General features: G+C 37.0%; 1 protein-coding gene across 1 annotated transcript in view; it reads right to left on the reverse strand.

Annotated features, from left to right (window-relative positions):
• Window positions 1–5,247: 5,247 nt before the first annotated feature.
• The window catches only part of UBXN7 (UBX domain protein 7), a 60,074-nt gene continuing 51,567 nt past the window's right edge, over window positions 5,248–13,754 (reverse strand). Inside the window, exon 11 of the mRNA XM_027537271.1 lies at window positions 5,248–13,555. Coding sequence (XP_027393072.1) covers window positions 13,394–13,555 — 162 coding nt within the window. The 3' untranslated portion in view covers window positions 5,248–13,393. The remainder of the gene's footprint in view (window positions 13,556–13,754) is intronic.

Consider the following 13,754-nt stretch of genomic DNA (forward strand, 5'->3'; position numbering starts at 1 on the left):
CCTGCCTGCAGAAGCATGCAGAGCCTCCTGGAGGAAGTGCTATCCAAGCTAAAACTTAATAAGGTATTAGATGGGCAAAGTTTGGAAGGGAAAAGTATTCTAAGCAGGTGTAAAGGTTTGAAGTTGATAGACTGAGGCAAAGAGATGTTAAATTGCCTGAAGTCACACAGAGCTCAGCGGCTGAGGCAGGTATCCTCTGGATTAGAAGTTTGTGCTCTTAAAAGCTAGACCAAACTATTAGCTGGCCATCCCCTCACTGGGCCCTTTCCTTTCTGCTTACCTGCTTCCAGTGGCAAGAATCAGGATGAGAGACAGAGAACCTGGAAAAGGGCCCTGTGTTCAGAGTGGGCTTAAACTCCTGTGGCCTCAGCTGCGACTCCTGCAGGGCTGGACTGCAGGCTGTTCTTTCCGGACTCCTACAAAGGGCCAGGGCGGCACTGTTTATATGCAGAGGTCACTCAGGCGGGTGCATGGTGTGGAGACATGCCCCCACAACACTGCCTACAGATCTCCATCAAGGAAGCTCTCCTCTTCTGAAGAGCCCTCTCCTGATGACCCACCCTCTGCTCATTTTCATGTGACACTAAGAAAGGAACCAGGAAGCATGGCCTCGTGAGTAAAATGCCTTATGAGTCAGAGGATGGTACCCATGAGAAATATCTTAACCTCCCTTCTTTCCCAAGCGGCAACAGTGTTTCACACACTATCTGCACATATCTGTTTCACTCTCTGCAAAGTTTGGGCTCTTTGAAAAAAACAGCACCAAGCAGGGCAACCATTTTTTTCCTTATCACCTCCCTTACTTTGCTCTTCGTTGTGCTTTTTAATAGCTTTTTAACTTTCTAACTTTCAAGCTCCAGGCCACCATCATCTTGTACCACCATTTTAATAGTAGAGTGTTTGCTATTAGATAAGCCATTGGATTCAGAACAGAAATACCTTCTAAAATCTGAATGATATCTGACAGTCTGCCATCAAATCATTCTAATTGCCGAACTATGAAATGTTCTGGTAGCTCAGCACCTGCAATGCAGGAGACCCGTTTGATCCCTGGCTTGGGAAGATCCCCTAGAGAAGAGATAAGCTACCGACTCTGGTTGTCTTGGGCTTCCCTGGTGGCTCAGATGGTAAAGAATATGCCTACAATGCGGGAGACCTGGGTTTGATCCCTGGGTTGGGAAGATTTCCTGGAGAAGGGAACAGCTACCTACTCCAGTATTCTTGCCTGGAGAATTCCATGGACAGAAGAGCCTGGCGGGCTACAGTCCGTGGGTTCCCAAAGAGTCGGACAGGACTGAATAACTTTCACTTTCTTTCATGAAATGTTCTAACAGATACTGTATGTAACCTTTTGCTGAAATCCAAGAAAATGAGAGGGCTTGCATCTTATGCTGTGAGAGGAATCTTGCCTCTTATTTCTCAAAATAAACTTGTAAGGTAGGTATCATTTTGTAAATGAGAAACTGAGGCCCTGATTATTACTGAGGCTCAATGAACTATGCAAGTTCACATAGCTAATAGGTATTTGTAGCAGAAATTGAGACCCAGATCTCTTAGATGCCAAAGCACTTTAGCATTGCCTCCAAGAAGCTAGTTGGAATTTGGGTTGGGGGAAAAAAATCTCAAATATCAATGTGTGGGGCTGTAGAGTGTAGTTAGATGACAGGATCATTTCCCCAAACTCACTCAGTTACTCTGAGCAAGTCGAATTCCTCTGGGCTATAATCTCTTCATATGCATGATGAAGCTAATCTAATACTTATTTTACTTGCTTTAAGTCTGTTGTAAAGATCTAATGAGATAGTTTGTGAATGTGTTTTATAAGGTGAATAATGTTTGTTCTTAATATAAAGCTTTTTGAGTCCTCAGCCTAGTATCTTCTATCAAAATTCAATTCTCTGGGTGACATAAGAATTCACTTGGGCTCTAAATGATTCCCTTTTATCATGAAAATGGAAACTGGATCCTATTTAATGAACTTTCCCAGAGTGGTTTACCAGCTTTTGTGTCAGGCACATATACATCTGCATGCACAGAAATTTCATAGAAAGCATAGAAAGCTTATATACAGTTTAAAGGAGCATTAATAACATAATTTTCCTTCTCATACATAAGAACACCAAGGGTTTCTTATGTATGTTTTCATGTTTCTCATAAAAACACCAAGGGTTTTTTCAGTATTGTTTTCATCATTAGTAGAATCTCTGTGCAGTTACTCCAGCCAGTGCATGAATTCATTCATTAATCAAGCGATTCCTGAGTTCCTACTGTGTTCTAAGCTTTATGCTAGATTCTGAGTCTACAGAGCAGAGTAAGATACAGCAGCAGCCCCTGCCCTCATGAATCTCAACTGTGGGGGAAGAGGCATATAAATAGCATAGGTAAGTAAAAATGAAGTGGAAAGTGGCAAAGATTTTTTAAACAGGGCCCATATGAAAAGCAGGGCCCATAAAGAAAAAGACTGATAAATGGAACTTAAAATCTTAAGAACCACTTTTCAAAAGACATTATGAGAGTGAAAAAGCAAACTACAGATAGGAAAAAACATTCATAATATATATGACAAACGCCTCATGCCTGGAATTATAAAGAACTCCTACAAACCAGTGAAGACAAAAACCAGTAAAAACTGGGCAAATGACTTGAGCACACACTTCTCAAAAAGGATCACCAAATGGCCAATTAGTATATGAAAAGCTCTAACTCATTAAGAAAAGGCAAATTAAAACCACAATGGATACTACCAAACACCTACTGGAATGGCTTGAATTAAAAACATTGGTAAGAATGTGAAGCAATTGGAATGCAACATTGCCAGTGGGAGTGTAAATTAGTATGACCACTTCGGTTAACTGTTTGGCAATATCATTTACCAAATGAAATATTCACCTACACTGTGACATAGCTATTCCCATTTTAGGTATTCCCCAGCAAAGGAAAATGCTGAAATTTGACTTTAACACCTTAAAGAGCTAAACACAATTTGGGTTGGTGAAGGCAGTTTAAGTCTTTGTGACAAATAATTCAATGATTAATCTTATGAACAAGACCCTTCTTTTAGAAACTATATACTTGCTATAAACAATTATACTAAGGCCAGCTTAGGTCAAATTCTTCATTCCCTTTTGGTAAGACCTCTATGGTCACAGAGGCCTGGTCACTGCTGTGACAGAACTAAACATTATCTTTTTGCAGATATGTTAATGATATTAGAAGTTGGCTCTATTAGAGGCACAGCTACTGATAATCACTTGGTTGGTGATACTTCTACGGGGAAGCAAACGGGAATCCAGGGAGGGCACAAATTAATGGGGCCTGGGTGGGAAAACTATTTGCCTAATGCCATAAAAGGCTTCCCAAGGCTGAAAGGCTTTCAAAAACAGAATAGATGTTCCATCCTCGACTGGAGGTGGGATTTGAGCAAGGAATAATGGAAGTTGAGAAGATGGAATTCACTGGTAGAAGGGAAAAGGAAAAGATGATTACAATCAGGCCAGTCTTTCCCAAACAAGAGTGACAGACTCATCAGCTTCCTTGTGTGGGTTTTAGCCTCAACTGACAGCTGACTAAATAAGGAAGCACATTTTCCTTAATTGGAGAGAAAAAAAAAAAAAGGAAGATAAAAAATGTTGAAAGAGTTGCCATTTATACCAGTTCACTGAAGAGGAAGTTTGGGATTTTTTCCTTTTTCTTCATTAGTATAAAAATATAACAAACACTCAAATTAAGCTTCCATCTCCAACATCACACTGAAACTATTCTTAGTATTCAATGACTTCTTGTCTATTGAACACTGACCCTAGACAGAATTAGACATAGTTGGCGACTAGATGCTTCTTGAACATTCTCACTCTTGGCTCTCTTGACAGCTCACTCTGGTGTTTCTCCTCCTTCACAGGTCACACCTCCTAGACTGGGCCTCTTCATGTTGGTAATCTCCAGGCCTCAGTTCTGGACCATCTTCTCTTTCTCCCTAGTGACCTCATTCTTTCTCATGGCTCTAAATTCCATCTGTAACACTGATGATTTCTAAAATCTCTTAGGTTCAGTTCACCTCTCCTCCAAGCATCAGAATCATGTGTTCAACATGCTGTACTACACCTGCACTTGGAAGTGCCGCAGTGAACACATCCAAAATGATTTTTCCACTACATCTGCTTGATCCACCAGTCTGTCTGTCTCAGGAATGACATCACTACCTACCTACTGCCTCAAACTTGCCATCCTTGATTTCCCTTTCCTCACTGCCCCACATCTAATCCAACAGCTGTCTTTACATTTTTACTTTAAAATGCATCATACACCACACTGCAGTTCCATTGCTATTACTCTAGTCCAGGCAATTTCCACTTTGTACCCTGATCACTGCAACAGTCTCTTTTCCAGTTTGTCTCCACATTCACAGCTTCTCATTAAACTATTAACAGTATATGTACTCTTTACCAGGCCTAATGTGTTATATGATCTGGCTTTTACATATTTTATGCCACTCCTTTTGCTTACTACATGCCAGACACATTGGCCTTCCCTCAATACCTCAGATACATCAAGAACTTTGCTGCTCCAAAGCCCTTATACTTGTTCTCCTTGGAAATTTTCCTACTTTTATTTAGCATGGGCCACCTTTTCATCCTTCCTGTGTCAGCCGAAAAGTTAACTCCCCAACATATTATTTAAAGCAGAATTCTCTACTGGCTCCTTTCCCAGTTCTGTTCATAGAGTTTGAATAAAATCTGTTATTTTTTTCATTTGTTTACCATCTGTATTCCTAACTGAAAAGGAGGTTCTCTGAAGGCAGGGACTGTCTGTTTTGGTCATCACAATCTCTGTAACTCTTGGCTTTTCTCCCATTAATTTAGTAATTACTTTTTTCCTTCACCTAAGCTGAGTCCTTAGTCATTAGTCACTGCTGGTCTGAAAGACTAGACTCTATGTGACATATTCATTGGACTACCAATACGTCAAATATACAATCTTACTTTCCTTACAAGGCTATCTAACCCAACAATTTCATGAACAGTTCAGCCAACATTCATAGAGCTTTCATCACGAATGTTCAACATATAACTAAGAGTAGAGAAGAAGCTAACAAACGTTACCCTTGATAATAGAATGATGAACTAACCTTTGTCAGTAAACACCAGTGTCCTCAACATGAGAACATGAGGGCAAGCAAAACTGAATTATATTAACAAAAGTATCAACAGTACCCAGTCTTACCTCACAAAAGCAGTAATGCAAAAAAACTAATACTGAAAAGTTTTTGATTTTATTTCCAAGATCAAATATTACAACAGGACATTTACATGTATTTATAAAAAAATGCAGCAGTTGAATTTATAGATCAGAGGTTTCCTTGAGTTTGGTCCCTCTCTCAGCACAGTGAGCTGATGTCTTCGAAAGACTCCCCTCCCTCCCCCACCCCAAATGTCCCACCGCCCCCTCCCCAATTCAAGTTGCAGTATCAATATAAAGTAACTGGGTACAACACAGCAAGAATATTCACAATTTGGTACAGCCAAAACCAGAGGATCACCAAGAGAAAGATCCTCATTTTAGAAATTATTTACCTATAGACTATGTGTATCTATAGATATATCACACCCAGTTATCTAAGATTTCCCTGGTTTTAGAGCAAGTGGAAGTTCCATTGAGTCTTAGCCAGCAGTTACAGCTCTGCTTTATCTAACAGCATGTTTTTCTCCTCCTACAAGTTTATATTTCCTATGGTCTCCTTATGTCTTCAAATTTAAGGCGTTCCCTAGCACCTTTATTGTCTCTTACTAGATATACAGGAGGGTCTTTCAAGTGTCTTAAACAAAAAAATTTAGTGGATGATCCTGTCGCCCCTTTCTCACTGGTCCCAAAGCCTTCTTCCCACTCTTGAGAAGAACTGCAGAAACAAATGATCTCTCCTAGCACCATGGGATTAAAGCCCTGAAAACTGAGAACTATATGTTATGTGCATTTTAGGGAGCACTTGCCAGAAACACTACAATAGGAGCACTGTCTCTGTCCATTACCTTCTTGGATTCAATAACCAAGTTACACTACAGATTAAATTTAGAGCTTGTCCTGCATTAAGAATGCAAATCTCACTGAGACCACCACTTTATCCAGAATAAGTTGAGTATACAAACATCCCAGGGAATTTCTAAATACCATTAGAAACTGCTTGAGAACACTAAAGCAAATACCCTAAGTTGACTTCACTCAAGTCCCCAACCCACCCCCGTCCCTATCCCCAAATTCCATTCCTTGATTAACTTCTCCAAATAAGATGGGAAGTGAGGTTTGGAAAATGACATGAAAAATGCTGAAAAAACACAATAGTGAAGACACCAGAATTGGACACTCCAGATGACTCAAAATGCAGTTAAAACTGAACTCATACAAAGCATGCAGAGAAGCCTACAAACACTCCTGAGAGTTTCCATGGAACAATCAATACCTACTTTCTTTCTTAAAGGGTTAAAATAATAATAATAAAAGACACCAGATGCTTAGAAGTTGTTAACAATCAAAAGGAAAACCGTTCTAAAAAAAAAGATTCTTAAAGGAGTGAATAAAATTATTTCTAAGATTCATGCCAAAGCTTGGCTGGAAGCCCCTCAAAATCCAAGTATCATATAAGCATCAACCTGTACTCATTTCTCTACAACTAAGACTAGAGGATTATCTCACAGCTTTACTGTCTCCCAGCAAATTTTAAACAGTCTTTCCAAATCTAAGGGACAAACCTAGGAAAGGAACAAGGCCCAAGTCCCCAAATAGGTAAGATAAACAGCCACTACAAGCTTACTACTAATTAGCTGTAATGTGGAGGTCACATACTACTTTCATTCTAATTAGCAGGTAAGAGGGGATTTTCTGGTGGCAGTGGTCACTCCATGTGAGGTTTAACTTACAGGGCAGTTAAATTATCAAAAAGCTACTGTTAAGAGCATATGATTAGTGTCAAAAACCTATTTATATTTTGAATCACACCATTTATTGATATTTTTCATTATTAAGAACACAGAAGCTTGAGAAAAGCATACTATAAAACCATTTTGTTGAAAACAGAAAGATATCCAACTAAGCATCAACATTCCAATGTCATTAACTTGAATATGTCCTGGTGACACGTACTAGAGTCAGCGACCTTGACAGAGGAAAAAAAAAAAAAAGGCAGAATGGCAGGGAATGGTTCCAGACCAAGAATTTCTCTCCCTTATCAGTTAAGATGCCCATATTGAGTCTTTGAAAAAAAAAAAACAAATAGAAAAGACTTTAAGGAGGTGAGAATTCAATTCCAAGTCAGAATTTATCTAATGATTTGAAATGTTTCCCATTTTATTTACCATGTCTAATAAATGAGTGATTCATGGTGGCCCAGTTAGATAAATAATTTCCTTCAATGGAGATAAAATTTTTCTTACATTAAGTAGAGCTTATTCTTCCAATCTATAAACCCAAGTGACTTTATAAGGGATATAAAATCTTAGGGCATTTTGATCTCTGTAGAGGAAACACTATTAAGCAAACAACAAAAACTTGTTGTTTGGTGCAACAGAATTAAGTACAACAAGGCAAATGTCCATATTTATAGATTAATATGTGATTGTTCTTAGGCAAAATACTACCATCAGTATTTATATCTCTAATCCTACAAGTCTGGTTATCTTTTGAAAATGCTTTACAGAAATACTAAATTATGTTTTATTAAGATAGTTCATATTAGATTGCTCAACTCTACTTTGAGATCATATGTCAAAGAAAAGCCTGTACCAAAACTATTATGTTTATGAGAAAGACTGAGATTCTAAGCAATACAACAGCATTCCATAAGCTAAAGAAGGGGGAAGGGTGTCATGGACTAGCTATTCTATATTTGGAATAAGGATTCCTAGGTAGAGAGTTATAAAAAATGATGTTTGCCTCAAATTCTTTCCTGGTATATTAATTTATAAAAAATGAAAAGTTATTAAAAGTCAGAAATGGAATTTCTTAAACATATCCAATTTCATTAAAAATCATGACATTTTCTGAGAATAGATGTCAAAAATCAAGAAGAGAATGGAAACGTAAAAGAGAAAGTTGTATTAAAAGATTTTCTAATTAAGGGTCTCATTACATTCAATAATTTAATCACACAATCACTTCATGGGAAAACTACCAAGGTCATCATAATCTCTATTTTAAAAAAAGCTAAGATACTAATCTGTCTCTCTAGCAGGACTGACACATAGGTGAATCAAAGACCAAAACAGCCATCACTGAAATATAGAATTTTGACATATCAGGAGAAATCACCACACTGGCTTGGTGTTCTATGTTGGTTATTTTCAGTACTACAGAACATTTTTACCACTATTCTAAAATGTATACAGTGCAATACTAAGTTTCATGGCAAGACAGTAAGTAAAATGCTAAGCAAGGCAAATAAATGAAGTTAAATATTCATAGTACACAGCTGTCCTTAAGTGGCTTTTTCATCAAGGCTTATGTTTATTGGAAAATTGCTGTTCACCAGAAGGGTGGGTTCTACTTACTAGCATTTAGTTTTACACAAGACTTTACTTACTCATCAACCTCCATTCCGTGATTTACTATTGAGTAATACTTCTGAGTACTATTTACTCTCTCTCTCTGGCTCTAAATGAAAGAGACCCAGAAAGACAGAAAATGACACCATGGAGATACACTCTATGGGATAAGAAATATTTTTAAAAGTCAACCTAATTCGATCCTGAAAAACTTGTTTCTGTCAAAACCAAGTGAATTCTACAATTTACACAAATCAATTTCCGAACAACTGCTTAGTCAGTAAACTGCTTTGTTTAAGCACACATATAGAATTAAATTTAACTCTGGCTGTCAGTGAAATAATTGGTTCTTATTACATTTTAGTCACACTCAACACTGATTAGGAAGACAGCAAGTTTAAATTAAAAGTAACGAATTGTGTTTAAAAGATCATTAGTAAACCTGAAACTATTATACTCTCCTTCTGGAGATTTCAATCATTACAGTATGGGTAGATCAAGTTACTGGACAAATGAAACCTGAACACAGGGAAAAAAGCAAGAACTGATTAACAAGAATGCTTTTAATTACTCTAGGGATTAATATATAAAATAAAAGGAGGAGACTCAGAGCATTAAATTTTGGAGTGGAGAGGATTCAGAGATAATATACTTCAGTGGTCTACAATCTGTGGGTTCCCAGAGTCTCTGGAAAGGGTCTGCAATTCCACATGCACACTTACATTTTCTCCACCTAAGGAATTAAGGATTTTAATACTTAACCCTATAACTCCCCACCACTGCTGGATTTTAACGTTACAAGCCCTTTTACTTGAACAGACTAAGAACTATTGATCTAGTCCAATTCTCTGTTAATTAGAGGCAGAGACGTAACCCAAGTATACTTTATACCTACATATAGTACCCCTTCTGCATATAATATATAATACATTTAATGTGTACCCAGAAAGAGAATTAAATCTTCCCTTTCCAGTAGCAAGTGGCTCCCTCTGGTATTTTCCTAAATGTCCAAATGAGATCCCTGCTAGCTTAAATCTTTAATCCTGGGATCAATACTTCTTTCCTAGTTATGCCTTATTGTTATGTGTCACACCCTAAATCTAGCAGTTTCAAAAGCTGGTACTAAAGAATACAGGGGAATCAAAAGAAAATGTGAGCAAGTGTTTGCCACTTTTCAGTTTTATTTCCCTAAATAAGACTTACACTATTTTTTACCTTTTCTAAACTTCTATTGTAATTATGGTTCAGACTCAGGAAAGTAAGCGTTTACATGTTCTATTATCTCATGTGTAGTGTGTCTCTCCAACTGGATAAAACAGGCAGGAAGCAGATCTTAGATTTAAGATTTTTCCAACTTTGATTAAGGACCCAAATAACTGTTAACTTACAGAGTAAAGGAAGTAGAATTTTATAGATGATTTGAAAATACACACACAGAATGTACAACAATCTAATATAGACGGGATATAGAAAAGATAATTGTATCTTTTCTGAAAAATGGTAAAAAAAAAAAAAAGTTGATAAAATTCTTTTTTATCCATTTTTTTCTTGGCAAATAGTGCCACAGTTATTTTCCTTTCACATTTTCATCAGTGCATCATTTTTAAAAAACAATTAGTAATCAGCCACTGAAAATAATGGTGTAAATAAGACTATCTAGGCATAGTACAAATCTCACGAGCTTTAAGGAAACAAAACGAAATAACTTACGGAGCCAAACAATGAGAAGATAACCTTTTGAACAAATTGATTCCTGTTGTAGGAGACCACAGCACGGGAGTGAAAAAAAGCATGAATGCCAACTCTGATTTTGCCACTTACTAGCTGTGACATCCTGAACAAGTTCTCTGAACTTCAATTTTCTTCCTTATCTATAAAATGGGGAAAATATGCATTTTGTGGAGTCCTTAGGGAGATAAGAAGAAAATGCACATGAAGTACTTAGTACTTGTTAGTTACTCAAAATTACTTTCCTGTTCTTCCCCCATTTGGCTATTCTCTTCTCTGGTCCCTTCATAAATCAAATTCAAATGATTTCCTGTTACTTTCCTCCCTACTAATTTTCATTTCATCTCCCTGTATTTGTCTTCTGTCATTTATTCTCATCAAAGTCTATCCTGTTCTTTTCCTTCCTACCTTTTAAGGTCTCTTTCAAGCTGTTTCCAATACCTATGAGGAGTGACTATTTTTATCTAATCTCACTAACTTCATTTTATCTATTCAATAAAACCTCTCCTCCAAAGAGGTAAGGAATTTGCAGAGGAAATAAGACTTACTAATAAAGTGTATTAAGTTCTTGAACAAAGCACAATCCGTACTCTTCCTGTGTACAATTCATAATGCTTTCCTTGTGGGCCTATATACCAAACCCAGGATAATTACACTCCTGCCTCAAAATAAAATCCTCTACATCTTGTACTCTAAAAACCCCTGTTTTATTTAAGTTGGATCAATATCTCATGCTCCATCTCTTTGATATGCTTACTTATATCACTTGATGTGGTCATCTCATAGTAATCAAAGTTGAGAAAGTTACTTTGGTTTCTTATACATGGATATGCCAGAGCTGAGCTTATCAGAAAGAACTACATCTTATCATTAATGAACATGTTGTCTTTTAAGTTTTCTAGATATGTTTTACAAAGAGAAACTAGTAGGTAAAAGAATGAAACAGAATCCTATGGGGAAAATTCTTGACTTCATATTTTTAACAGATTTGGACTTTAGCTGTGACTCTGCTGAGAGTGGAGATAGGTGCCATCACAGCACCAAAGCTGAGCATAACCTCACCTCTTACCCTGTGCCTCCCTGAATTTTTAGATTTTTGACCTTGTCTATGACCAATAGTTTTTTTTACCCTCTAATGCACCTTTGTATATAGCTCTGTTCTTCAGATAGCAAGTATATTATCCAAGTTCAGAGAAACAATTGAGGAATTAACATGAAAACCATGCTTCCTCAATAAATCAGAAGCTGCTAGTTAGCCTCGAGAGCCTATGAAAATACACCAAAGTGGTATTACTCAGTCACCAATCTAAAGAGAGAACTTTGACTCAAGGTATAAATGAAATTGTAATTATATAAATATATTTATAAATATTTATACAATTATATACTTATACATAAGCACTTACACAGACTTAGAAAAAAATGTAAGAACATTAATTCAAAAGGACTCACTGAAGAATAAACAGAATTTTCCATGATTTCCTTGAGGACATACATAACTCATTCTTTAGGGAGGGTCCCTCAAAGTCCAACCATTAGAAACCGTATTCTCTAATTGTGTACTAGCAACACACAAGCATCTTTTTTTAAAAAAATCCCCCAGTTGCCAAGAGAGTGATCTTAAAGTAGATGGGAACCTAAAGGTCTCTGAGTAATAGCAATTTATGTTCCTCAAGTAGAAGAATCAATCAATCTAAATCCCAATCAACAAAATAGGTTCACTCTGTATTATGATTTTATAACAAGTTAAAGTTCTGATTTTGCCACCAGAATTACTACTACCTGTTCAGAGGACTCTAAAGCTCAAAATAAGAATTGAGCATAATGTGAAGTTGGTAAGTCTAATTGCATTATATAGATTCAAGATGACCTCTTCTAAATAATACTGAAAAAAGCACTCACCAACTACAATTTGAATGTGGCTTTTGTTGGCAGAAAAAACTCACACCCGAAAATTATAGGTAATCTTCCCCACTTCCGTTACTAAATGTTGTCTTATGAACTGATTTTAAAGGTCCTCCCCTTAGAGCTAAGTTTTCAGTTCTGATACCTTTTGTAAAAAACTGCACGAGGAATTAAGCTCATTTAATCACCAGAGCCTTTCAGAGACAGTTCCAACCAAGGGTAAAAGATAAATCATTATTTCTAACCAAAGGAACATGGTTAGCAACTCTCAGCTTCATCTTCTTCTTTTTCCCCCAGGGCATACATTAAGTATGCCTTAAAGCACATAGGACAATCAATAACCATAGTGGTTACAACTACAAGCCATTGTACTCATGATTACTGAACAGCTGCCTTCCTATAGATCACTTGTGGACCCAAACAATGGAAGGGCCAAAGGAACTAATATGCTGTACTGGCAAGTACCTTCCTATTCTAGTCACCACAACGTGCTCACAAAATGTCCATTCCAAGATTAGCAGGATCAAGATAGTTTATAGAGTAATAACGAAGAAAGCTGTCTCAGGCTAGGATATTGAAAGCCACTCCATGCTACTCACCCTAATTTAACACTCTTTCTGTCAGTAACACATATCATGGAAATAGTTCTAGATGGCAGTTCTTTGAGAAAAATATTAATTATAATGAGCAGTAATTATAAAGGATGCTTTTTCCATGTAAACAAAAGCCTGGGCACTTTGTTACGTGGTATTTCCTACATGAACAACAAAACAAAACATGTGTTAGAGAATTTCTTCTCCCTACTAAAAAAGGGCTTACAAAACAGAGAGGCTGTTCTTCTTCTGAATCTGGCCATTCCTTTACCAAAGGCGTCTGAGGAGTAACATTTCATTTGATCCCCTAAAACTGCTGTGTAAGAGACCACTTATTGGAACACACATTTCCTGCTGCCAGTACTAGGAGGTCTTATCCTAACACTTCCATTTGGTCACCAGATTAGGTAAGAAAGAGAGAGAAAAGTAGGAAAAAGAAGTAAATGGGAAAGGAGGAAAAAAAAGGAGGGGAGGTGAGGCTGATTACAGGAGAGAACAAGAAACAGCAGAGAAGGCAGGTGACTTGCTTGCCCAACTTTGGCTCTATGGTCCTATGAGCCAAAATGCATACTCAGTGACATGGTATCTCACAGAAAAAGGGAAAAAAAGGGGTAAGCTGAGAGAGGTCAGGCCATGATGTTAATTTCTTTCCTGTACAAAGACAGTCTCTTGAGGACAAAGGCCTGCCTCCTGTAATGTAATATCATAGTCCAGATGAGAGAGTTTCCTCCGAGGGAAATTGGTGAGAAGTTCAAAACGTTCATTTGGATATCCTTTAGACTGGACATGCTTCACCAAAGCCTATGAAAAACAAGAGAAAAGACAAAGTTGTTAAATGGGAACAAAAGACAGAACATAATGAGTAATTTAAAAATATAATATTCATTTTTATATCAGATAAGATGTAAGTTTAAGTTATAAAAACTGAAGCTTACTCTTGTAGAAATGGTGATATAACACTTTGCATGGGGAGATGATAAACCTGTACTCAATAATTAAT

Source organism: Bos indicus x Bos taurus, chromosome 1 (assembly GCF_003369695.1).
Source record: "Bos indicus x Bos taurus breed Angus x Brahman F1 hybrid chromosome 1, Bos_hybrid_MaternalHap_v2.0, whole genome shotgun sequence".
NCBI classification, from domain to species: domain Eukaryota; kingdom Metazoa; phylum Chordata; class Mammalia; order Artiodactyla; family Bovidae; genus Bos; species Bos indicus x Bos taurus.